Consider the following 26,978-nt stretch of genomic DNA (forward strand, 5'->3'; position numbering starts at 1 on the left):
CCAGCAAGCAGTCCCACATTCTTTTCATGGAGGAGGAGGGAGTTGTAAAGCTTACAGATGTGCCCACAGGCCCTCCGCACAGCCACTTCGGCAGGAGCGGCCAACTTTGGAAAGGAAGGCGTAAATGAGAATGGGCAACTCTGAGAAAGCCAGGGTTAGCAACAAAATAAAATAAACCTTTTTTAAAAAGAAAAATAAAACCTGTCTTACTCCAACATGTTCATATATTTGGATCCAACATATTCATATATTTGACAGCTCACATGTATATGTTTTTTTTTAATTTTACATTTCAAACAACAGTACCTCCCTCATCCATTATAGAAGGTGCATGTATGTCATGGTCCAGCTCTATCTAGGAATTGGTGTTAGTTGCATATTTAGGCTTTTTTTGGGGGAGGGGGTGGTACGCTTTTAAAAATAGGGTTAGTCCTAGTTTGAATTTTATCTAGGGAACAGCAGACTACCTTTCTGATCGGAGCTGAGACAGGGAGTGGTCCAGAAAGTGTCCCCTGGGCTGTAAATGGGAATTAAGCAGGGTTTTCCCACCTCAGTGCTGCTGATGTTTGGGACTGGATAATTCTGTTGCGGCCGCTCTGTGCACTGTGGCATGTTTAGCAGTATCCGTGGCCTCTGCCCACTGGGTGTCAATAGCATATCCTCTTCCTTGTGACAACCAGCAGTGTCCTCAGACATCACCAGTGCCGCCTAGGCAGCACTGCCACCCCCACCCACAGTTGGATGGGTTTCTTACAGAACTCTTTCCCCATGTCCTCCTGGTAGGGCCTGCAGCATTTCCCCGACATGTTTGATGACAGTCCCTTCCTTCTCTGGGGACGACGAATCTTTACATTGCTGAGATCATTGGGTTTCCCCACCAGTCTTTTTAACCCATCGTGGGAGCCGTAGGCAGCTGCCCAGCTTTCCCAGATGTGAGCCACTAATTGGCTCTTCAGGCCATGAACTTCTGGGGAAGAAGGGTTCTGAAAGTGCTGCCACAGCACACCGCCTTTCTGACACAGCACACACTCTTTCCCCTTTCCCAATTCTCGCAGACAGTGAGTGATGTGCACTCAACTCCACCCCCCACGCCACAGACATACACGCAGGCTCAGAACAGCAGCTCAGCACTGAGGCTGTGCGTCGGAACATTTCAGGTGATGCATCTCCTGGCCTTAGAAGGACAGTCTCTCAACGCTTCTTCAGAAAGGTCACTGGCAATGGCCACACACCTGGCAGTGACTCCAAGGCCCTGAGATGGAGGAGACATCTACCAGTTGAGGAAAGGCAAGCCACATGGACCCAAGACACTGGCATGGATGTCAGAAGTTCTAATACAGGACGTAGCCCTAAGGAAATATGGGTTTTCCCCACAGGGGTAGACTTTGTTTGATGGGAGACCACATACATTTTTATTAAAAGAAGACATGCACATGGGTGTCCACTGTAGTAGTCTTGGTTTTCTAGCCAGCAAATGGGGGCCATCTTCTAGAGTTAACTAGAACCTTAAATTAACAATGCACTATGTAAAAAAGCTAATTATAAACTTACCAGTGATTTTAGGCTATAAATTGGGCACAAGCAAACATTCAAGAATTAAAAAATGAGAAGACACAGCCATCCCTGAAGAGCTCGCTTCCCTGAATAAACAAATCTCTCCACATCCCAGTCACCAAAGGATGATCAGCCTTACACGTCTTGATGTGGCACAAAACGATGCCCATCTGTAGTTGGCCAAATAGATTTGGCCCCAAGTGTAGAACTAATACCAAAGGCGCTGTTTGCTGAGCCCTGCTGCCCGCCAAGCCCTGGGACGGTCCTTTGTGTGCGTAATTGCTAAGCCTCATGTAATCCTTGCAAATGGGCCTTGTTATGTAGGCAGGAAAACTGAACTGTGGGGAGGCTAAGCAAGTTTCCCAACATCTTATAATCAGTAAATCTGGGATCCAGAAATGACTGACCCCCAAGCCCCAAAGCTTTCCCACTTTTAAAACTTCTAGAAAACCTTAGCTGGTTAGGCTCAGTAGATAGAGCATTGGCCTTCAGACTCAAGGGTCCCAGGTTCGATTCCTGTTAAGGGCATGTATCTTGGTTGCAGACACAAACCCAGTAGGGAGTGTGCAGGAGGCAGCTGACCAATGTTTATAACTACCCCTCTCCCTTCCTCTCTGTAAAAAATTAATAAAATATATTTTTTTAAAACCTCTAGAAATACTGACTTTGAAATGTGACACATAAAAGAAACAATCTCTTGCTGAAACCAGTTTGGCTCAGTGGATAGAGCATAGGCCTGTGGACTGAAAGGTCCCGGGTTCGATTTCGGTCAAGGGCATGTACATTGGTTGTGGGCTCATCCCCAGTAGGGGGTGTGCAAGAGGCAGCTGATCTATGATCCTCTCTCATTGATGTTTCTAACTCTTTATCCCTCTCTCTTCCTCTCTGTAAAAAATCAATAATATATATATATATATTATTTTAAAAAAGAAACAATCTCTTGTCTAGAACCCCTTTAACACTCCTTTGCATTTTAAAAACCATAAGAGCTTAGTCCTTAGCATCTGAATATGTCCCAGGGTTTTCACCCAGGTTCCTGGTTTTATTTGTTTTCCTTACCAGAAGTGGGAGGTAGTTGAATATTTGTATTTTTGAATAAACCATTTTATCACTGCACTTGGTTCTGAGTGATTTTTAAAGGAGCTCAGAAGCTGGGCGTGGTCACCTGGTGGTCCCCTGGAGCATTGACAGGCCCAGAATGTTGAGGCGTGGCCTATCTAGGGAGAGTCTGCTGGACTAACACTAATCTTTCCAGAGATGGTCTGCCCCTAGTATTTGGGTAAAATGACCCCCTAAAGGATAGGCTTGTGGTGGTCAATTTGAGGAGAGTGGTCAATGTCTCCAGGTGGAATGGAAATAGATATTACCTGGCCTAGATAGGACCCGTTCTCGTCCATTATGTTTCTTTGTAGGTTATTTTAAATCTGTGCCAGCTATATCTTCATATTTCCATCTGGAAAAAGTGACATATTTGGGGGGAGGAGAAACATGTGACACCATGGTGTGGGGGGTGTCCGTCCTGGCTCTGCAGGTCAGGGTGGCATCCTGAGTCTCTCGCTGTGGCCACTGCCATCTGTTATATCACGTTCTCAGATAGCCTTCCTCTGAGACGTCTGGTGCAGCATTTGGGGCTGTAACTATACATTAAACATTAAACCACAAGAGTACTTAGCCGGTTTCGGACTCCATAGACACAGGAGATAGGCGAGAGCAGTAGTTAGGTATTTGGTCTGTACAGTGGGCTAGGCATTGTGCAGAATGTTAACTTAGTCCTTAAGAATGCTTGGGATGTAAGTGGTTCCAGATTCCAGCAGAGACTCTTCATTCACTGTTTCTTGCACTCATTTGTGTATCTATCCATAAGTGTGGGCGTGTGTTCATAAACCAGGCACTTCTTTAGCCTCTGGGGATATAGCAGTGAACAATACACACAAAAGTTATTGAACTCACTGAACTTACATTCTAGTGGGGCTGAGGAGATAACCTATGAATAACAAACAAAGTAAGAAAAAGCAGACAATATATTGTGAAAGTGATTGCTGACAAGGGTAAAACTAAATTAGAGAAGAGGGATAGAATAAATAGCAAGGAAGAATTGTAATTTGAAGGAGGTCAGGCAAGTCTCCGTTAAGAAGGTGGCATTTGAGCAGAGATTTGGGAAAATTCAAAAGCAAGCCACATGGATATGCAGGAAAAGAGTATTCCAGGGCCAGACCCGGAGGCAGGAGCACAGGAGGCACCTCTCAGGGATAGCAGGGAGGCCTGTGTGAGTGGGAGGTGGGGTTGGGTGGGATATGAAGTTAGAGATGAAGCTGAGGGAGAGGAACATGGAGGTAGATCATGGGAGGGGAGAGGAAAGGTTAGAACATGGTGGTGGTGGTGGTGGTGGGGGGTGTTCCTTATACACCTGGTGAGGTAGGAAACCATTGAGGGGAGAGGGGGATTGAATAGGAGCATAAATGTGTTTTATGATATATATTTATTTAGTATACATTTTTATTGATTTCAGAGAGGAAGGGAGAGGGGGAGAGGGAGAGAGAGATAGAAACATCAATGATGAGAGAGAATCATTGATTGGCTGCCTCCTGCACGCCCCACATTGAGGACCAAGCCCGCATCCTGGTCATGTGCCCTGACCAGAAATTGAACCATAATTCTTAAGTCCATGCTCAACTACTGAGCCACACCAGCCGGCCCATGAATATTTTTAAAAAAAGGATGATTCTGGCTCTTGAAGTTATAAAAAGCTGCAGGAGGAACAATATAGAAGCAGGGAGACTATGAGGAAACCATTGCAGTAGCTCAGATGAGAATGTTCACAATGGGAGCAGTGAAAGTGGGGGAGTCTGATGTACTTAAGGGAGAGGCATCTTCCTTTGCATAAGATCACAAAGGAAGAGGGAGTACTGTTCCGACTAGGTCTGATTGATTCCAAAACCAAGTCCATAACTATCACCCTCTCCTGCCTCAACCATCGTATTTCCATCTGAATAAATCTCAGAGTGGTATGGGAATCATTTAAATTCACAGAAAACCAAACCTCATTCCAGCCACTTTGAATGCTAAGTCTTCCATGTTGGGCGCCATTTACACTTCAGCTGGTTTTTATTTCTTCTAGTCATTCTTTCATAGTGGTACTTTTGAGCCATTCCTTTCCCAAAAGATGAACAGGAGGAGGAGATAAGAAAAGCCACAAAGAATTAGAACAATGCATTTATCTGAACCCCCAAGACAGCAATGCAAAGTCGGAAGTTGGGCATCTAGCGTAATAATGGTGAAAATGACTCTTTCCCTTCTGCTGCGATCTAGTTCTCTTGAGTTCAAACCCAGATAGGTATGCACTTCTCAGCTCTGGGAGTGGGGGGTAGGGGGAAGCATTAATATCTACCCCAAAGCAAACTGATTGCATAAACTACTTTCCCAAAAATTTCGTAAATTTTTTAGCAGTAAGAAGTTTGATGTATGGGCATGTGAAGATGTTCCTTTTACACCAGATGGATGGAGGAAGGGCCAGGCAGGCATAAAAAGCAAGCCTGGAAAATGCAATTAAATGAACTCTGTCCCAGTATCTGTTAAGAACTGAGCAACACATGGACTAGCTCTTTGGGAGTGGAAGTGATTGGAGGGCTGGGCATTGGTTAGGTACGGAGAAGTCCAGAGACCACCTGCAGGGCTCTCTCCTCTACAGAAACATTCCCAGCAGTGACTTAAGCTTCCGGATGTGTTCCTGACTGCCTGTGACATAGCACAAGTCATAAGTGGGTGTTCCTGGCACTGTCATCTTCTAGCACACATGTGTCAAACACAAGGCCCGCGGGCCAAATCCGCCCCGCCAGGCCTTGCAATGTGGCCCGCACCGCACTGTCATCACTGCACTCCGCTGAGTTTCCATCACAATGACAGTTTATGACTGTTCAGTAAACCATTCGGCCCGCAATTTAGGCTGGATTTTAGATTTTGGCCCCTTCTCTGATTGAGTTCGACACCCCTATTCTAGCAGAATGACATTCTGGGTAGCCTTGAGCCCTCCTGCCTCACAGTCTACCTTCAGAATGCCAAGAACTTGGGTCACCATTCCCAAGAGCCATAGCTTTTCCATCAATTACTTCTCAGACACTTCTTCACTTTCCTTTGCAATGATTGAGAGTAAGGATCATCACCCACCGCTCTCCCCAAGTCCCTAACTGCCCTCATAGGTGATCCTGTACAAGCACGAGTGTGGTCCTTGCACCATCCTCACCTCTTCCCTGAAAATGCCAGTATCATTATTCTACTGACGTCGGTTACCATAGCCATTGTGCGTGACACTGAGGGAGAAGAAGTTGTGTAAAGAGTGCATGTGCTTGGGAGTGGGGAAGGCAAGGGCACGCAGCGGACAGGGCTGGCTGGTGGTGTGAGACGCTGCTCATTCCTGAGGTGCCACTGCATGTGGCCACAGTAGATGCTGCTCGTGCAGATTTTCTTGGCTTTTGTTTCCTGTTTTTGTAACTAGAAATGCTATAATATGTATACTCTTGCAGAACAAAAAGCACCCCAATTTGGACTTCACAACTTACATAGCTAGTCGCATATGTTGCTATATTTAATGTTAACATTTACAGCCCCCGCCCACCCCCATATGAAGCTGTTTCATTATGAGGTGGGAAGGGGCAGCTGGGGAGCCATGTGCCTCCTCATTCTTGGGGGTGATGATGGCAGGAGCACCTCTCCTCGGCTCCCTTTACTTGCCTGGTTTCACCCCTCCCTTTGGAGGCCCACGCAGGGCCATCTACTTGGCTGCAGTATTGATGGCAGCCTTCAAGGGTGTGCCAAGAGTGATGTATGCATTTCCCTCCCTTTTCTCCCACAGTCTGAGGCCTTTGCAGCATTGCAAAGGCCGGGGGCTTGGGGGGCAGTGGAGACGGGATGACGGCCTAATGCCGCATCCAACTGGATGACAGTGACTCCCACATCTGAGCTTCCAGGGTGTTCCCTGCCAATCTCGTGCTTTCTTGGTGCCTTTTTATGGTAATCAGTGCCACTGTGGTCCTGGGCACACACAACCGTGAGGCCGGCTGTCAGCACTGGCTTTATGCCCTGAAGTCATGGTTCTTGTTTCCTGGCAAAGCTTTCTCCCCTTCCTCCTAAGGCCTGTGGCTCCCTGGTGCCCCCTGCAGAGCCATTCATGTGCTGTGGGAGCCTGGATGAAAAACCCCTAAATGTGTCACTCCCCCCTGATAAGAAGTGTCTTTGACAAAGCCCTGCAACGTTCCCACAGCTGAGCAGAGCGGAGCAGGGAAGTGAGGGATCTGTTCTCAGTGATGGTGATTACTATGCAGAGTCTGTGTGTCAGGACACTTAAGAAAGAACACAATGAAAACAAGGACACAGGAGTAGCTCTTAGACAATAGTTCTGAGAGGAAATGATGGAGCAGGAAAGACTGGTCTTTCTTTCTTTACTTGTTTCCTGTCTTCTGTGGCTGGAAGATGTGGGGTTAGGAGTGGTCGTCTGTGTGTAGGAGTGGGCACTGCAGCAGCGGGCACGGCGCCAGGCCTGTGCCCTCGGGAAAGGAGAGCTCCTTCCATTCCTGTGGTGAGATCTTGCCAGATTGAGTCCCTCCTTCACCCAGCAAATTCCCAGTTAGAAAATTAATCTTAGGTTCCATTAGTTAACACATAGTTTAAAATACTCACCTTTTTAACTGCATCTTAGGTGACAGTAAAGGACTCTGCTGAACAGAAGTAGTCATGTGATAGTGAACCTGTGTTGATTTTTATGCTGTTCCGCCAAAACAGTGCATGAAGAGCTCAGTCTGCATGCACCGTCTCACTTAACTCTGCACAACCGTACCGTCTCACTTAACTCTGCACAACCGCACCATCTCACTTAACAGTGCACACCTCTTTTGAGTATAGATAGTGCCATTGTCTCCATTGCACAGGGAACAGATCTCAGCTGAGAAATGTTAAGTCACTTGCCCAAATGGCACCAGAGAAAAGTGGCAGGTGGCCCTGCAGCCCAGGTCTGTCAAACCTGGGCCTTGAGACGCTGTCTCTCAGCACACGTGGACAAGAGCCACTGTGTCCTTGTGGTGTGTGCACACCCACCCTTAGAATGGGTTCCTAACTAGAACCTGGGTGTTCACTACCTGTCACAGCCAGAGGTGCCGCGCCTCGCCTGCCTCTCAGTCCCTTCCATCCTGCTTGCTGCTGGTGTGTAGTGCCGACTGGGGTAGGAAGTTAGTCGTCTGGTAGCTGTGGTGCCGAGCAGCCTGTGCAGGACATGGGAACCGGCCACAGATCCCAGGGCAATGGGCAGCAAACAGTGTGTGCGAGGGACAGAGGCTCAGTCCTGCGTCTGCATGGACTTCTCCCTCCCTGTGTGATCATGTCTCCTTCCTTCTAGTGTTGAATTTGTCAAGTAATTAAAGGGACTGGAAATATTTGAGATCTCCACAGCTCAGCCGTTTTAGAGAGCTGTCCTTGGAGAAAGAGCAGGCCGAACTTTACAACCTGCAGCCTTCCATCCCTGACAAGACGGTCCTTCCCCAGGGAACACCCACCACATGGTATCAGCAGGTGCTGGGACAATCAGAGCCTGAAAAATGGCCAAGAGAACTCGGGGTGTGGCTTTGGCCAAAGGAAAATGTGGTTCTTTCCTGACGTGACTGCCCATTTGCTTCCCAGGGTGCCTTTCTTCTTAGCATGCTAATGATGTTGTGAAGAGAGTACTAAGTCGCAGTCCTGACATTAGCGACTCCCCTCTTGGGAGACCGAGAAAGCAGGGGTCTCTAAAACAGTCTTCAGAAACGTTCCTCTGAGATCCTTGCTTTCTCTGGTCGCCCGGGTAAGCAGAGGTGAGCAGCCTGTGTCCCTGGCTGGGCCCTCTCTTCAGGCTAGCGTGTGGAAGACTGTGGTCAGGGATGGAGGGGGCGGGGGGCATGCTGGACTGGAACCTGGCTCCCTCAGTTTCTATCTGGGAGCCTGGGCAAGTGGTGGCCTCTCTCTAATCCTAGGCCTCCTGACCCGGAAAAGGGATCCTGGAGCCCTGAGCCACAGACTGCTGCTGGGTACATTGCAGCCAGGGTCCTGCAGCCGTGGGAGTCGGTGGGAGGTGGGCAGGTTGGGTTCCGCTGCAGTGGAGGCGTGCTCCTGGGAAGGCCACGGCATCAAGAGCCATTGCACCAGATCAGCGGGCACCGGCACTGCGGGGCGGAGCCCAGGTGGCTCTCTCTGCGCCTTTAGGAAAGCATGGCATTTCACCTGCAGTTCACCCCTTACGACGGCTGCAGGGTCCAGGGGTCCATTTGTTTCCATACACACTGGCTGCCTGCCGGCCTGCAGCGTGGACGACAGGAAGTAGGGCTGTGTGAGTCGTAGCTAACTTTTTGCACGGTGACCAGCCCAGTGGTGTTCCAGGCCTTGCACTGAGTAGTATCTGAGACTTTGATCCCTAAATCCAAGTCCTCGTTCTGTTTCTTTGTTCGGGGTAGCAGGCCGGCCAGGCTGTCATCCCTTTGCCGCTCCCGATGGCGCGGTGCTCACGCAGCAGCTCACTTCATTCGTCACCGTCATCAGCAAGGCAGCCTGAACCTGGAGGGCACGCATTGCATCATTCTGATAAAATACTTTCCAGATGAGGTGTGACGTTATGTTTCGTTAAACAAGGTCACAGTGAGAATAGACTCAAGAAGAGCTGGTTGTTGTTATGAACAGACACAACTGAACATTTTTAAATGAAGTGACTGAGATGTTATTTTCATCTTTTGGAGAATCACAGAGAAAGGCCTGGAATAATAGCAAGGCCTCCTGTCTCAAAACTGAGTGGCGGTGAGCTACCAGCTGTCAGAAATCCTAAGCCAGGGAGAGTCTTGACTTACTGGCTGCTGGTGGGTAGCCCTCTGAGGACTGTCTGTGCCTCCCGGCTTCTCTCGTGCTGTCAGCCAGCCTGTGCTGGAAACGCGGACTAGCCAGGCAGCATCCCCTGAGACACAGCTCCTGTTTACAGACCCTCCTGTATCTAGATCACTTGGAGATGAGAAGCCCTGGGCCCACAGAGCCGAGCCAGACACTCCAGGGCCCTCCTCCTGGGCCATCTGTTTAAGCACCTGCTGTAACCCAGCCAGTCCTGTTCACTCCACAATGCGTCAGCCCCATCACCCTCCGGCCCAGGTTTCTGTGTAGACCCCTGACCTCCACCGTCCCCTTCGGATGCCTCCTGTGGTCTCCTTACCGGCTCCGGGGTAATCCTCTGTCTTCATTTGGACGCCCGGTTTCAGCAGCCTCAGCAGTTCCGGGATCTCATTCTCTTGGGTCTCAGCCCTTCCCTTCTAGGCAGACACGCTGTGGTGTTTGCTGGCTTCTCGGTGACTGGGAGACCATGCCCCTCAATAGGAGGGAAGGACCGATGCCCATGAGGTCGAGACAGCACAGCAGACCCAGAGAGCAAGCCCTCGGTACAAGCGATGAGCAGCCTGCCCATGCCTTGAGTCTCGTTCTCCCCAGAGCAGCTGAAATGCAAGGATTTCAAACTCTGAGACCTTAGTTTACGGCGAGTGTTGAGGCTACATCTGAACAACGCTCTGCGTTAAGCATGCCCTTAGACAGGCTTCACAGAAACAAGAGCCAGAGCGGGCGCTGCTTGTGGGCCCTGGTGTCTGAGTGAGAGGCAGGGGTTGCATGTTTGGGAGTCTTGCTCCGAAATGGGGGAGGGGGAACCATTCTAAGCAATCTGGGCTGTTTCCCCAGAGGAGAAAGGTCACATTTCTGTTGGGAAACTAGGAGGCTATTTTAGCTGCAGATGTAAGGAATAAGATATTTCCCAGAGCAAGAACCCTCAGATATGTAGCCAGTAACATGTACTGGCTGACGCACTAAATTTATCTGTTCACTCAGTGACGCTTGTGGATGCAAAAGACAGGGCTTGGGAAAGGACTGGAAACAGTAGGATGGAAATTTTCCTCAGAATATGAGAGCTGAAACCTGTGTTAATTTGATTATCAGAATCACAGCTCCTCTATGAAGTCATAATAGGCCCGTTAATACCCTTTTGGATATGAGAATTTCCACTAGCAGCTGCTTTTCTTCATTGGGCAGTTAGAAAGCATAAAATGAAAGGTGTTTTCTATCAGATTATGTACCTGACAGATTAGGATCTTCACAATGTTAGGCAAGTGCCACGTGCTGTGAGTCATGCTGACGTATTTTGTTCTTTTTTTCCAAGTCAGTTCCGTTTTAGTCTCCAAATAAGGAAAGGCACATAGGCATGTGGGACCTGGCTAATCTGGATGGTAAACAATCTTCTGTCAACTGCTCAGCCATCTCTGTTTCATGGGCAGTCAGGTGTCTGGTGCCCTCAGATGCAGGCAGTTATGTGCTAATGTAGTATTCTCATGGTGCTGTGACTTCCTGGTGGACACCTATCCCCTGGTGTTGGAGTTGTATAGGCAGAGGTATACATAAAGCACTGTGCTTACCCTAGTTCCGTGGTCAGCAAACTATGGCTCGAGAGCCACATGCGGCTCTTTGGCCCATTGAGTGTGGCTCTTCCACAAAATACCATGGCCTGGACGAGTCTATTTTGAAGAAGTGGTATTAGAAGAAGTTTCAGTTTAAAAAATTTGGCTCTCAAAAGCCAAATTGAAATTTCAATCATTGTACTGTTGATATTTGGCTCTGTTGACTAATGAGTTTGCCGACCACTGCCCTAGACTGAAGACACCAGTTGTACCGCGCTCTATGGTTACCGGGATGGTTAAATAAGACAATGCATTACAAGCCTTAGAGAAGTTCCGGGCAGATAAGTAACGTGAGAAAGCTGTGCTTTTTCTAATCCTGCCTCTGAAGGTTGCTGTCTGCTGGTAGGCTCTCTCTTCTGATGACCACTGCAGATTATTAATGTGGCATTTCTCTCAACTCCCTGCTGCCTCTCGATATTAAGGGATAGTTTGTACTGTTTGTGCATTAAAATGATTATCCCTAAGCATAGACTTGCTGTAAGTTCACCCAGATTCATCTGATTACTCTAATCAAACAAATTTACTATCCATGAGTCTGTATCTTTTAAGCCCAATTTTCTACAACTAAATATATCCGTGAACCCCAATGTTTTCCCCATCTCCATAATGTCATTTCTCCATCCTGTTGCCCATACTGTAAACTCAGGAGTCATCCTCCACTCGAACTTCTCCCCACACCCCACATCTGGTCCCTCCTTGTTTTTGTTTGTTTTTGTTTTTGTTTTATTTTTCCACCTCAAAGATATGGCTTCAATCCACCAGCCTCCCATCCCACACTCTGCACCTAACGTAAGCCACCAGCACCTCTCCTCTATGCAACAGCTTCCCAAGCAAGCTTCGTATTTCCACTCACACTTACATTCTCACCCATAGTTCATGCAGTAGTCAAGGTAGAATTTTTTTAAACGAAAATGAGACCATGTCTTATCCTGACTTAAAACTCCAGTGATTTCCCATTGCATGCAGGAAAAATTCCAAACACAGTACTGTGACCTGTGAACTCTGCATGCCCCAGGGGATGCCTCGGAGAGCCCTCTTCTAACTCTCCGGACTTTCTTTCCCAGCGCCCTTCTCAGTGGATGAGCATATATTTATTTTTGTCATCCCTTGATAATGGTTACAGGCTTTATGGGGAGAGGTAGTATATTGGTTTTGTTCATCACTGTATCTCCAACACATTGCATAATTCTTGCGACTTGGTAGGTACTCAATAAATGTGTATTGAATAAACAAATGAACTCACCCCAAATTCTAACTGTGCCCTTGTGTTACTTTCTTGTTAAAGTAACATTTTAAAATATTAAAATTAGTTACTGATAACCGGGTGTACCTGGGTGCAAGTCACTGGATCGCTGGTTTGTAGGGAGGGGCCTAGGAACTTTATCCCGAAAGCCTTCTAGAATGATACCCCAAAGTCTTAATACACATCACAGCACTGTCTGTTGAATGATGGCTAGTTCGGTTTTGGTGTTGATATGCAAAGGGGGCTCCTTCCTTCCACACCTGTCTCCATTAAGATTAACAGAATAATTTCTCCAAATCCTGCATCCATCTCCTAAGGCCAACCATAGCCACACCTGTTAAGATACATTTTTAAATCTATCAGCTACTATTGAAATTTTTATAATGGCTTGTGTCTACTAGCAAAACATGTCTGGCAAGGTTATGAATGGTATAACTTTGAGCATGCTTGGCTGAGAATAGTGGTTAAATTAGGCTGCATGTTTTACATGGAGCTATTTATCTATTTGGCATAAAAGGGCCGTTTAGCGATTTAAGCTAACAAAACCACAAATTTCGTGGAGAAACTAATATTGACTAGAAGGAAATGACACTTGAAATCTATTTTCATTGCATTTTTACATTTCCCCCTTCATTCTTAAACTCGTTTCCCTCTGAAAAGCAGGAATGCTATATTGGGGAAATAATGTGTCTTAGGAACCTGAGCCAGCAAGCTTATGATCCCGTGGTAATGACTTCTGTAATCACTAATGAGCAAGGGACGCTGCCTGTCCCAGCTCACTCACTGGGGCAGCCTCTGGCCTGTGTGGCAAGAAGCTGTCACATCACATTGTTGTCCCAACTCCATGGGCACTTTGATTCCTAGGCCTTCCTGAGGAACCTAATCTGAAATCAAAGTCAAGTTTCCTAGATGTGGTCAGACAAAGTCAAGCTTAAAACAGTCCAATGAGCCTGCTGGTCAAAGGTGAAAGGCGATGCCTCCCTCCTGAACTTGGCAGACTTACCTGCGAGCTTACCTTCCAGTTCCCAGCGTGCCTTTCCCCCTTCTCCCCAGTGGACCGGGCAAATGAGAGGTTATCCTCTGAAAAATGGTGAGGAATGTCCTTCAGTCTTCTAATTGGGAAATGGGACACAGTTGTATTTTGGAAATGCAGCTCTACCCACATCAGTGACTCATGAGGCATGCTGCTGAAGGAATGTGTTGTTGTTTTTTGTTTTTGTTTTTTAACATTTTATTGATTTTTTACAGAGAGGAAGAGAGAGGGATAGAGATCTAGAAACATCGATGAGAGAGAATCATCTATCAGCTGCCTCCTGCACACCCCCCATCGGGGATGTGCCCGCAACCAATGTACATGCCCTTGACCAGAATCGAACCCGGGACCCTTCAGTCCACAGGCTGATGCTCTATCCACTGAGCCAAATCAGTTTTGGCTGAAGGAATGTTTTGATCAGAGATCACAAGACGTGAGATCTGAAAAGAAGTCCTTATTCGGAGTAGGAGCTTTTTAATCGGAATTGCATGGTCATTTCAGGACCGTGGGCTTCATTCTTGGCCTAAATCATCAAGATGTACCCACTCTCTTGAGTGACCCCAAAACACCCCACAAGCTTGGGCTGTGGACGTGCTTCCCTCCCTGCTGCCTTCCTCCCATGTTGTGCTTGAGATGTTACCAAAACTCTCTGGAGAGGGGAATAGTGAGTGACTCTTGCTAGGCATGATCTTAACATCTCACAACATAGGTTTTTTGTTTTTTGTTTTTGTTTTTTTATTAAACTCCATGTGATTAAAAAAACAACAACAACCTTGCCATTGCTTTATATTTCAGTGTTCTGTCTCTTGTGGTCGAGGGCATAAGCAACGAAGTGTTTACTGCATGGCAAGAGACGGAAGCCTTTTAGAAAGTGAGTACTGTAAGCACCTTGCTAAGCCAGATGGGCACAGGGAGTGCCGAGGAGGACGATGCCCCAAGTGGAAGGCTGGCGCCTGGAGTCAGGTGAGCACTGCTTCTCCCTATGACTGCTTCGGGCCTGGGGATGCCAGCGTGCTGGCTCGTGCTCCCGGGCCCGGTTCTGCTTCTTCAGAGGGGAGCGCTGGATTGGGAGGGAAGACTGTGCCAGGACACGTACCAGCTGTGGGACCCGGGCAAGTGGCTTCAGGCCTCGGCACTCTGATACATCCCTGCGGTAGGGTGGAGTGAGGATTAATTCTAAGTGGTAGCAGATGCGAATGTCAGATGCCTAGCACAGAGCAGCCCCTCCTGACTTCACGTGTGTTACACGCACCACTTAGAAGACACGCACTCAGACTGGCAGGAACTGTGTGTGAGTTTTCCTTGGAGGGTCTTAGAGAGGACTGTCCATATAAAGGGTTAGAAAATACTTCTCTGCCCATTTCCTTGTATACGAGAGAGGTGGGGGTGTTATGGGGCCTTGGGTGCTTTCTTTAACCTTCCTGAGCCTACTTCACATAGTTCTTTTGAGGGGTCAGTGCCGTGATGAATGCCACATACTTGCATCTCATAGGCCCTCGAGGATAATAATTTGTTTGGATGAGTGTGAGGTGTGTTTCGGAAGGCGCAAGGGGTTAATACCCAATAAACTATTAATTCCAAACATTTGGTGACTAGTCAGAAATTGAGGATGATGGTTTCGAAGTTGAGTTCAAGAAGGAACTCTCTAGCCCTAACTGGTTTGGTTCAGTGGATAGAGCAGACTCAAGGGTCCCGAGTTCGATTCTGGTGAAGAGCATGTACCTTGGTTGCGGGCACATCCCCAGTGGGGAGTGTGCAGTATGCAGCTGATCAGTATTTTTCTCTCATCAATATTTCTAACTCTCTATCCCTCTCCCTTTCTCTCTATAAAAAATCAATTAATTATATATATATATAATTTTTTTATTTTTTTATTTTTATTTTTTAAAGAAGGAACTCTCAAAATGGCTCTTTACTTTTAAACAACTAAACTAGTCACTGGCATCTAGTCCTTAAAGTAAACCTTGCCTCCCCACACTTGCACCTTTCTCTGTGCGGTCGAAGGCACTCACTGAGACGACGGCTGCCTTCCTTCCCGCGTGTTCTGGACCCCATGCCGCTGCTGCTCTCCGGGCTTTGCTTCAGGGAGGTCTGAGGGAATCTGTGGCTCTCCTACGTACAGGAGAGCCACGCAGATGATTCTGAGAATCAATAAAACACTAGGTTCAAGGTTGGCAGCCATTAGATTGTCTCTGCCAGGGCCTAGGTCTTGATCCCTGAGGCCCCAAAGAAGCACTGGGCATCGGGATTAACATGGGAGGAGATGAGAATCCTCCATTTCTACGTGACCCATAGAAAATTCAAGAAATGTGAATTTTCTTACATGTTTTAAACTGGCATCTCAGTCCCCGAGACCCCCCCTGCCACACTCCACTTCCCTGCATGTTCTCCAGCACAGGAGTCTGATTCCTCTCACAGTCTTTACCATATGAACATGTTTTGCTTTTGTTGTAATGTAAGCCTCAAAGCAATTTCCAGCCAGGGCTAGGCCCCCCTTCGGTGTCCTCAGGGGATGCGATGTCAAGGTGTTTGCCGCAAGTCACCGTAGCGGTTGTCCAAGTGGCCGCTGGCATCCCCACCTTCTAGGTCCTGGACTTACTCCGGGAGCTCTTCAGTTCGCAGGAGGGCTTGCCGCTGACGTGCGTTAGGGTTCCACACCAATGAGCCTATCCTTTTAGACTTCCGTGCTCTCACTTTTCTTTATGCTCCTTACCTCTACTTACCTATCCACATATTGCCCTGAATATTAAGCTCAGAGCATGTAAAATGATGTTCATTTTAAAGTCCAATTCGTTCAATAAAAGGGCAAGGAAAAGAACCCTTCTTTCTTGATTGGTAAGCACAGAGTGAGTTTTACTTCAGTATCCAGTGATCTTGATGGGAAATCTAAAACTGCTCATAAAGCTGCGATGATTAGGTTTTGAACCCAGGGGTGTTTTCAAACGTAAGCTAATAGGATTATCAGAGCTCCTCAGAGAGCACCGCACCTGTTCAAAGTGATTGCTTAGAAACGCCTAGCTCAGTGGTTGGCAAACTACAGCTCTCGAGCCACATGCGGCCTGTTGGCCCCTTGAGTGTGGTTCTTCCACAAAATACCACGTGCTGGCACACTTGTACAGTGCAATTGAAATTTGGTGGTTTTTGGCTCTCAAAAGAAATTTCCATCCTTGTACTGTTGTTATTTGGCTCTGTTGACTAATGAGTTTGCCAACCACTGGTCTAGCTGAAGATGCAAGTAAACACAGCCTGGTCATGGTCTGTGGTCTGCTTTCTAATGCCCTGAGTTGATTTGTGGAAAAGAATTATGAAAGCAGGTAAAACAAGGTGCTACAGAGGTAAAACCAATGTGTGCAGCTTAGAAGTGTGCCAGAAAGTAACCAGACCCAGGGGCTGACACAGAAAGGCAGTCTGCGTGATTAAGGATTATTGGCTCACTAATGATATGGTGGTAGACAGGAATATCCCCAAGGCAGTGAAATTGCAGCCAGAGTAATGATGATCCATTTGCAACAAATTTATAAGATTTCATATCTGGTCCCTGTGTCTTCTTGCTGGTAGCTATTTTCTGGTCATCTCTTCTTCAAGGTAGGAAGAATAATTAGTGCAATTTCTCATCGTGTCAAAATGTCTGATAATAAGACATATGGAATATTGGGATAGGAGACTGGGGTAGTTGTACCAATTAATCTTCATAGTCTCTCCCTCAGAATTGGAGTTTTTGAGGCTTATAGTGGAATGTTTCATTCAACCTATCCTTTTTGAAAATATTAAAATTGTAAAGGAAATTTATCCAAGGAAAGGAATGCTTTTCTTAGGAAACATCCTCACTGTAGTTTTAAAGCATTTTTTTCAAAAGTTCTTGTTCAGGTTGTTTAGATGATTTTGATCAAGAGCTAAAGTTAGATGTGTATGGAATTTAAGACAAAAGTCAACATCAGATTCCTGATTCCTCTGGATAAAAGTGAGAAACCTGTTTTGTCAAAATATGAAAGCATTCCAAGTGATTTTTTTTTTTACTTTATCCTATTCCTATTGAAAGGCTTTTTAAAAAAAAATGAAGGTTAGAAAAGAATAAATAATCAAATTAGAGTTTATCAGTCATGAACTCATTCACTGGGTGCATTCACCAATCCTGAGGTACCCGTCTTTTTTCTGATTTACCATTGCAAGGGTCTGGATGGATCTAGCAATCAATGGCGTGCCATGATGTAATTAATATCCCCTGTTTTCTTTCTTACTGATAAAAACATAATGCTGTGCTTGCTATTACTGGTGTCTTAGATTCAGGGAAATAATTCATTTTTTCAAGCTCTTAGAGCAATTGCCAAAATAGAAGCTGGCGCTTTCAACGTGAATCTAATGGCCGTTTGGGTTAGGATTTTTGTCATGACGACAGTGAGAACAGCTTGGCTGTGGTGTTAGGCTCTGAAGCGCTCAGCACGTGTGTAAGGAAGCAGCATGACAAATAGGTCGCCGTGTCTTTTGAGGAATCAAGGAGACCATATGACCATACACGCATGGTCAGCTTCAGAGGCAGATGTGTGTGCTCTCAGAGCTGTGCGTGTGTTTGGGCCTTAAGCAGAGGTTGACTTGTTGGAATACAGGCCTCTCCCCCACACTCCTGCTGACAGAGTACAGAAGACTGCCTCCTATTTGCGCCATACTTTAAAGCAGGGAGCCACATTCTCACCCATAGTAGCTACAGTCAGTAAGGAGAATATAGGGTGAGAAGCCCTAGTTGAGAGACTGGTCATATTCAATGCTTAGAATATGTTGCTGTTACTGTTGTCACTATTATTACATGGTTATATTATTTCTAGAGGCCCAACGCACAAAATTTGTGCAAGAGTAGGCCCTCGCAGCCCTGGCTTCGTCCAGAAGGTCGTCCAAATAGTCATTCTGCTATTTGGTCTAATTAGCATATTAGCTCTTTATTATATAGGACTAGAGGCCTGGTACATGAAATTCGTGCATTGCTGGTGTATAGGGGTGGGGGAGAGGGCCTCAGACCAGCCTGCACCCTCTCCAATCTGGGATTCCTAGGGGGATGTCCGATTGCTGGTTTAGGCCTCCCTGCCTGATCGCCCCTAATGGCTTCTGCCTACCTACCTGATCTCCCTTAACTGCCCCCCTGCCTACCTGATCTCCCTTAACTGTCTCCCCTGTCAGCCTAATCACCCCTAACCACCTCTGCCTGCCAGCTTGATTGCCCCTAGCTTCTCCTTCCCACCCCTTGCCAGCCTGGTCACCCCTCACTGCCCCCCCATTGGCCTGGTCACCCCTCACTGGCCCCCCTGCTGGCCTGGACACCCCACATAGCCTGCTGTTCAGTCATTTGGTCACCCCCTCACTGCCCCCTCCCCCATCAGCTTAGTCACCCCACACAGCCTACTGTTTGGTCTTTGCATGAGGACGTCCTGACCAATTTGCACATAACTCTATTATTAGTATAGATAGTTGGTTCATATAATTACTTTTCAAGCTAGTCCCTCCTTTAAGTAATGTCACCACAGTAATACTGGGAGAAAGTATCTAAAATTCTCTCCAGGTTTTCAAGTGTATATTATGATTCCCCAAACAGAACTTCCACAGAGATCCTTCTATCTGTGGAAGCACATAGCATCACGTTCCCTCTTTAGGGTGGTGAGTTCTGCACACTAGCTCCGCACAGCAGGGAGCACAGAGATGAAACCCAGCTCCGGCTCATTCGTTCGGAACTGAAAACACCACCTTTCATTCCCACACAGACAGACTGCTGTGCGGAATGAGGGCAGTGGGGGACAGGTTCACACAGGCTGCTTAACTTTTCCCCTTGACAAACAAGAATTAAGCACGCACAGTGCACATGCCACCACCGCCACCACCTCTGGGGTCATGTGGAGGTCTTTTTTATGCTGTTTTATTCATGGGGTTTCTACACAAACCTCTCAGGATTCGCCAAGCAAGCCTGGGTGTCTGTGTATGCAAATCCTCGCATCCCCGAGACAGCACAGGAAAAAGCCTGGAGTCCAGAGAGGACCTGAGGCAGGGCACTCCCTTCTGACACAGATTCCTATGGAGCCACGCATGCGTGCCTGCCCTGCTAAGCATTTCAGCCAGGGGGAAACTTTGTTGTCCTCTCATAGCTGCTGGCTTTGACATTATAAAACTCAGAAGCCACAGCGATGTATGATGTAATTGAACTTTCCCATGCCTTTACTTGCCTCTGGAAAGTTATCACACTTTGTAGGAGGTGATTTTTTAAATGTTGCGTACTTAGGGTTCTCGATGCCCTGCCTTCCTTGAGCTGTGAGTGATGTACTCGATAAGAACAGCATTCAGAAGAGGTTCTGCTGACTGTGAGCCTGAATAATTTTCTTTAGGCTCTTAAGGCACCGTGAGCTTTTGAATATATATCAGCCCTGTGCCCAGCTCAGATTAGTTTGTGTCACTGTCCTTTTTCTGTCTTTGTATTTCCATTTGGGCACATTGTTCTGGAAATGTACGGATTTATATTTTAGACCCAAATTTAAATCGACAGAGAGCTTTCTGGTGGCTGTTGTTTGTTGGTGATAGCAGCCTGTGATGTTTCTGTCATTCGTGTCTAACTCCCCCGTGGCACCGCCCATGCGTTTCCAGGGTAACCAGTGGGAAATACTGTCCACGTGGCTCCCGTGGCATTCTACGGCCACCCCCTGGACACAAGGCCATGGCTCCTGTTTCGATGCTCCCCATTCCATGGGACATAATGACTTTAAAAGTCTGGTTTCTGTGGGTCACAAACTAAGGCAATCCAATGAATACAAATAATCTAAAACAGCACCTGTGTTTCTCCAGAACAATTCCTCTGCAGCCGGCTTTGAGCATTGGGGCTCTGCCTGGCACAGACTCCTCTGAAACAATATGGTTTCCCGAGCTGCCTTCCACACAGTATCACCTATTTTCTTACCAGTAAAACCTGAAATGGCAATGAGGTTCCTATTTAGCAAGTCCCATGGGTGCACGTGAGAGTCAGTTTCCGTGAGCTCAGAGTGAGATGAGTCCTGCTGCAGGTTAATTGGATAAGAATTTCTTTCCAATTTAAGAGCGTAATTCTATTCTTTGTAAAGACTTCCTCCGAGGAATATGGCTTTGATGTCTGTTAAACTTGTTTTCTCCGTGCCAGCCAAATGAATGGAGGCTGAGCTATCACAAAAAAAACACTTGGTAAACATTTTAAGTAGCTAAGGGTAATAACATGTGGTGCCTTCAGTTTCTACCTGTCAAAGCCTTAATAAAGACTATCTTTCTTGGCCTACCCATCAGTGAGATTACAAAATCCAGCAATGAGGAAGCCATTAAAAAATTAATTTAGAGGGAAGTTAATTGCAGATTTAATGTGGTGTTTTGCAACTTGGTCAACCAAATGGTTCAGCCTGATTAGCAGTATTTCTCAGGAGCTGAAACATTATGCCTGTGGAAAGGGTTTTTACTTCGTCAGCTTTTATTCCTATGTATTCATCTTAGACTGTAGATAGACAGAAATACTTCAGTGAATGCCATAGTTTTTTTAAAAAATAAGTCATCCATCTCCAGGAATAGAAAGAGGAAGAAGCTGGAGAAATACTCCTTCTACTTCCTCTCTTTGGGTTATTCTTTCAACCTGCCAAGGAGTTATTCCTGTAGAGTGCTGGAGTGCCCATTTTCAAAAGCCTCAAATCCTCCTGGACAGCCGTTATTTGAGATTCCCATTTCACGTGGCAGCTCTTTTTCTAGGCTGTACTAAATGTGTCCGAATGGTCTCTCCCAACCCCTTCAGTCATCCCAAGAGTTTTGTTCACTTTAGAGATCCCCCAAACTTCCACATCCTCCTCCTCCTCCCCGACACGCGCAGGCAGTGGGTCTCCTTCGCTGGACATTAGAAGCCCTGGTGGCAGCTGGGAAAGGGTCCGATGAGGGTGCCTCTCCAGGTCTGTGCGTCTCTCGCCCCCCTCCACCCAGTGACCCACAGCTCCCACTTACACGGTCTGTCTTCGCAGTGCTCTGTGTCCTGCGGCCAAGGCGTGCAGAGGAGAAACGTGGGCTGCCAGCTGGGACCCCGCAAGGCAGCTGCGGAGACTGAGTGCAACCCATACACCAGGCCGGAGGCGGAGCGCACCTGCAGGGCCCCACTGTGCCCGCTCTACGCCTGGAGGACAGAGGAGTGGCAAGAAGTGAGTAGAGCCATGCAGTGGGCACCTGCCAGGCATTTGCTCAACCCCCTTCCCGTCATCACATCCGTCCCCAGTGAAGCCTTGGAGCCCGATGACAGGGCTGGCTCTGACCCAGAGATCTGCGGTCCAAGGAAGGCAGCTCACTCCCATCCTGGTGGGGTGGCTCCTCCTTTTGCACAATTCCTCTGTCTACATCCTGGAAGGTTCCCGATCCTGCTGCCTTAGGCAAAATGCTTGCAGATAACCATCTTTGGAGGAGGGGGGAATGAGGAAATATCTTAAATATGTATATCCAGACTTGGCCTTTCTGTGTGAGTGCAGACAGCCACAGCCACAGACTGGAGCTGGGACTCCCGTGTACTGTCCTGCTCCCAGGACTAGGCTGTGAGGTAGAAGACAGGCCCTCATCGAAATCCCGGTAATTAGTGAAGTATTATAAAATGTCCCTGGGGAAACATCTGGCTGGCAAAGAAAGGCATTCGTAGGAGGGAACCTTTGTATCAGAAGATTTGATTGAAAAAACGGGGGGAGGGGGCAGAAGAGCTTTAGGAAGCAAAATCACACCCACTGACATTGGAATGAAGTAGAAAATGCATGCTGTTATTCACAGCAGCCAGGACATGGCAACAATCCAAGTGTCCTTTGGCAAATGACTAGCTTAAGGAGATGCGATACACACGCGGGGGTGGGCAAATGTAGGCTTATAGTTGTATTACAAATAAATGATACCGTAGTTCCTAAATAATAATAATACAAGAATAAGCTGTGTTTCACATACTCACAACTGTAAACCTACTTTTGCTCTCCCTGTGTGTATATAATGGAATACTACTTGGCCATAAAAAAGATGCAATATTGCCATTTGTGAACACATGGTTGGATCTTGAGAGTGTTATGCTAAGCTAAGTATGTCAGGTGGAAAAGTACAAGAGCAAATATGATTTCACTGATATGTGGGATATAAGGCTGAAAGGAACAAGTTAAAACAAACAGAAAGCAAACCCATAGATACAGACAACAGAATGGTGGTTACAAGGGGAAGGAGGTGGGGGATAAAGAAGGTAAAGGGGATCAAATATCTGATGACATAAGGAGGCTAGACTTCGGGTGGTGAGCACATAATACAGTACACAGAGACCGGATTATAAGGTGTAGCCCTGAAATTTATATAATGTTATCAGCCAATGTTATCCCAATAAATTTAATTTTAAAAAAGAAAGTGCATGCTGTAAAAGGTTCAGCAATATGGATAATAAGACAGAAATTTCTCACCAGGAATACTTTTTAGAACAGGGAGACATCGTGCCCCGCACTGGGCTAAGTGCTTCAGGTTCATCATCTCACTTAATCTTTGCAACCACTGGACAAAGTGGGTATTATTATTACTACATTTTGCAGTCAAGAAAACTGAGGTTCAGAGAGCCAATGTCATTTGTCCAAATGCCACACACCTAGCAGGTAGAAGAAGCAAGACTCTATCCCAAGTTTTTTCCCTCTTAAACCATCATGAGATACTATACTGCATTCTTTTTTATTATCATTTTACAGTAATGTGACAATGCCACTGTATTCCAGTTTTATTGAGATATTTTTGCATATAACATTGTTTTCATTTTCAATGAAAATATACATTTGTGTATATTATAGTAGGATTACCACAGTTAAGTTTAGTTATTATTAAAAATAGTTATGTTATAGTTAATATCACATCACATACTTATAAATTATTTTTATTGTGATCCGAAGTTTTAAGACTCTCTTAGCAAATTTTAAATATGTGATAGGATATTATAACTATGATTACCAAGCTGTACATTACATCCCCGGGACTTATTTACCTCTTTCTGTAATTGATTTTTAAAGAGAGAGAGAGAAACCTTTATTTGTTGTTCCACCTATTTGTGCATTCATTGGTTGACCAGGGATCAAACCCACAGCCTTAGCATTTTAGGATGACACTCTAACCAACTGAGCTACCCAGCCAGGGCTCAAGTTTGTGCCTTTTGACCAGCTTCACTCATTCACCCACTTCCCCTCAAACCCCCATCCCATCACCTCTGCCAATCACCAATCTATTCTCTATACTTCTGTTTGGGTGTTTTGTTTTTTTTAAAGACTCCACATATAATTGAGGTCATACAGTATTTGTCTTTCTCTGTCCGATTTATATCACTATAATGCCCTCAAGGTTCATTCATGTCACAGATAGTAGGATCTCTTTCCTTTTCATGGCTGAATTATATTTCATTGTGTGTGTGTATACACACAAATACATATATAATATTTTTTATCCATTAATCTATTAATGGACACTTAGGTGACTTGTTGGCTATTATAAATAATACAATGAACATGGGGTTGCATATATTTTTTGAGTTAGTGATTTTATTTCCTTAGGATAAATACCCAGAAGTGAAATTGCTGGGTCATATGATGGCTTTGTTTTTAATTTGTTGGGGAACCTTAATACTGTTTTCCATAGTGGCTACACCAATTCATGCATGAGGATTTTCTTCTCTTCACATCCTGCCAACACTTGTTATTTCTGGTCTTATTGAAGATAGCCATTCTAACAGGTGTGAGGTGGCATTGATTTTGATGGGGGGGACATGGTTTTGATTTACATGTCTGTGATGATTAGTGATGTCAACCACCTTTTCATATGTCTGTTGGCCATTTGTCTTCTTTTGAGAAATGTCTATTCAGGTCCTCTGCTCATTTTTAGTTTAATATACTCCTACTTGTTTAGTTTTGTTTTTGTTGCCTTTGGTTTTGGTGTCAATCCAAAAAAATCATTGCCAAGCTAATGCCAAGAAACTGACCCATTATGTTTTCTTCTGGGAGTTTTATGATTTTAGGTGTTAAGTTTAAGTCTTTAATCCATTTTAGACTTACAATGCTCAGGAGGCTGTATGAATTTGTAAAAAGGAAGACAGGACTTTTCAATTCCCTTGAAAATTACAACCACAAAGGATTTATTTAGTAATAGTATTGTAATCTGACAAATTTTTTTTCTTATAGCTTTCAGAGGACTTTCGGTCAAATTTGAACTGTGAGCATGTGGGTTACGCATCTCTCAGCATTAAGGAATAAACCTCACAGGACTGGCAAACTTTCTTTTTTTCTTCTTTGCCTTGAATGCTCCCTTTCCTCCCTACAAACTCTGGGTCACAGCGAGGCTGCCCTGCTCCTTCCCTTGCTTCGGTTACCCTTGTTGTCCTTCAAGCCTCAGAGGTCACTTCCTCTCAGAAGCTTGTGCTAATCACCCCTCCGAACTAATGACTGAGTCACATACCCTCCCCACAGCAGCCTGAGAACACTCAGCTCTAGCAGCTAGCACTCTGAAGTGCTGTCCCTGTTTCCCTTATGTGTGTTATCAGCTATTTGGGGTCAGAGAGTTTACTCACCCGAGTTACCCCCGGCACTTAGCACAGTACCTGGAGTGTTGAAGGCACTGTGGAATGAATAAAATGAATGGAGGGACAAGACGTTGTTGGAAGGAAGGAAGGAATTATAGACAATGCCTGCTCATCGATGGCCTTTCTTCTTTAAACCTTTGGGATGCCTTTTAGAACAGGCAAGCAAATTCCTGCGTTCCTGTAAGAACAGCTGTTTTGTTTCCCTGTCATACTGCCACGGACAGGCTGTGCTGGGGCATGTGTGGCCTTTGCAAGCTACCATCCCACAGCTGTTTGGCCCGGGGTGGGGGTGGGGGTAGGGGGAGGGAACTTGGATTCTAAGAACTTTGATTGGGATCAGCTGTGCAGTGACTCCCATGTTACTTATCTATCGCCTTAGCTCAGAAAAGTTAGAAATGAGCAGCAGTCCTTGGTCAGTGGTTATAAAGTTTTCATCACGTTTCCAATAGGGAGTGATCAGGGCCTGATACCAGCTCTTTCTTATTCATTCAACAAATCTTTTTTTTTTTTTAAATATATTTTATTGATTTTTAACAGAGAGAAAGGGAGAGAGATAGAGAGCTAGAAACATCGATGAGAGAGAAACATCGACCAGCTGCCTCCTGCACATCCCCCACCAGGGATGTGCCCGCAACCAACGTACATGCCCTTGACCAGAATCGAACCCGGGACCTTTTAGTCCGCAGACCGACGCTCTACCACTGAGCCAAACCGGCTTCAGCTCATTCAACAAATCTTTATCAAGCTCTTGCAAAGTGCCAGGCACTAGGCATCAGGGATGCAGTCGAGATTACGGAACTGCCGTGGTGGATTTGACAGAGAGAAAACAAGCAAACATGTCACATGAAATTGCCAACTGTTAAAAGTGCAGTGGCTGGGAAGAAAGGATGCGCCATGAGAGAGACAGAGAATGGCAGACCGGGCCTAGTCTCTAGGGTGGTCAGGAGGCCAAGGGCAAGCGAAGGTGATTCCAGGTCAAAGGAAGAGGGAGGACAGAGCGCAGGGCCTTTGTACCAAAAACTATCGCCAGAGAGGGGGTGGGGACCAGGCGCTAGGAGGTGGGTGCAGGAGGGGAGGGGATATGACACTCCCTGTAGCCTAGGCAAGTGTTACAGTTTTCTCCAGAGCCTTGTAGGAGGTTGATGAGCCCCTCATGACTGACCTCTGCCCTCCTTGGGAGTCCTAATCCCAGATTGAAGGCTCTCGCAACTCCAAGCTGCTATAGTCACCCAACTCCCCTTCCCCTGGATGTCATTCACTCCCAGCCTCAGGGATGCGGAGCCCCCCTGAGCCAGGGCCAGCTTCCCCTGGCCGCCACTCACCACCTCCTGCTCCCCGCCAGCCGACCCCCAGCACCCCTCCAGCTGCGGGAGCCCACCCTGTCCTCCACTGCGGTCACAGGCTGTTGTTAGCCCACATCTGCTCACATAGCCACATAAGGTGCCTGCCTCAGCTCTGGTTCAGGTCCAGGTGCCAACAGACAAGCTGCTGCGACTCCAGAGCGTCTGCAGACTAGACTCCTTCCAGAGCACGCACATCTTGCTTACCTTCATTTTTCTAAAAGTTAGACTCAATTGTGGGCAAAAAGGGGGCCATACCCTAAACCTGACCGCTCAGGGGAGGCCCGCAAGGCGGCCTCACAGACTCAGAGACCAAAAATAACCACATAGGAAGGTCTGACATAACACTTCGGAACCAAAAGCGAGGCATGTCCAGGAGTCACACCCCAGGCCTGCAGCCTCCCTGACAAAGGTCACTCTTTAGCTCCCTGAGCGTCTGTTGTCTTTCTGCCTCCAAGATAACAGGCCTTGGGATGTCAGCTCATCTCCTCCCCAGACCCGGCTGGGCTCACCCTCTTCCTGCGAGAGCGGAGCCCAGGAGCCCTCACCATTACCTCTTCCCCACACCACCTCCCTGTGCTGGGGCTGAATATGACCACCCTGTACCCACTCACGGAAAGGAAGCACGTGTTTCTCCATTTTGCCTTTTCTCCATCCCAGAGACTTCCCGCTTTGCTTGCTGCCACCCCCCTAATGTACCATAGTGGGCTCATGTAACCTC

The 26,978-nt window shown here is 46.6% G+C and overlaps 1 protein-coding gene across 9 annotated transcripts in view; it reads left to right on the forward strand.

Annotated features, from left to right (window-relative positions):
- The window catches only part of ADAMTS9 (ADAM metallopeptidase with thrombospondin type 1 motif 9), a 155,636-nt gene that overhangs the window by 104,293 nt on the left and 24,365 nt on the right, over positions 1 to 26,978 (forward strand). For 8 of the 9 annotated variants that reach the window (XM_036430618.2, XM_045578958.1, XM_045578961.1 and 5 more), the window contains 2 exons: positions 14,123 to 14,290; positions 21,325 to 21,498. In XM_036430618.2, the coding sequence (XP_036286511.1) occupies positions 14,123 to 14,290; positions 21,325 to 21,498 (342 nt within the window). The remainder of the gene's footprint in view (positions 1 to 14,122; positions 14,291 to 21,324; positions 21,499 to 26,978) is intronic. The other variant, XM_045578960.1, reaches the window with a different exon arrangement.

The sequence above is a fragment of the Pipistrellus kuhlii genome, unplaced genomic scaffold (assembly GCF_014108245.1).
Source record: "Pipistrellus kuhlii isolate mPipKuh1 unplaced genomic scaffold, mPipKuh1.p scaffold_m20_p_11, whole genome shotgun sequence".
Taxonomy (NCBI): Eukaryota; Metazoa; Chordata; class Mammalia; order Chiroptera; family Vespertilionidae; genus Pipistrellus; species Pipistrellus kuhlii.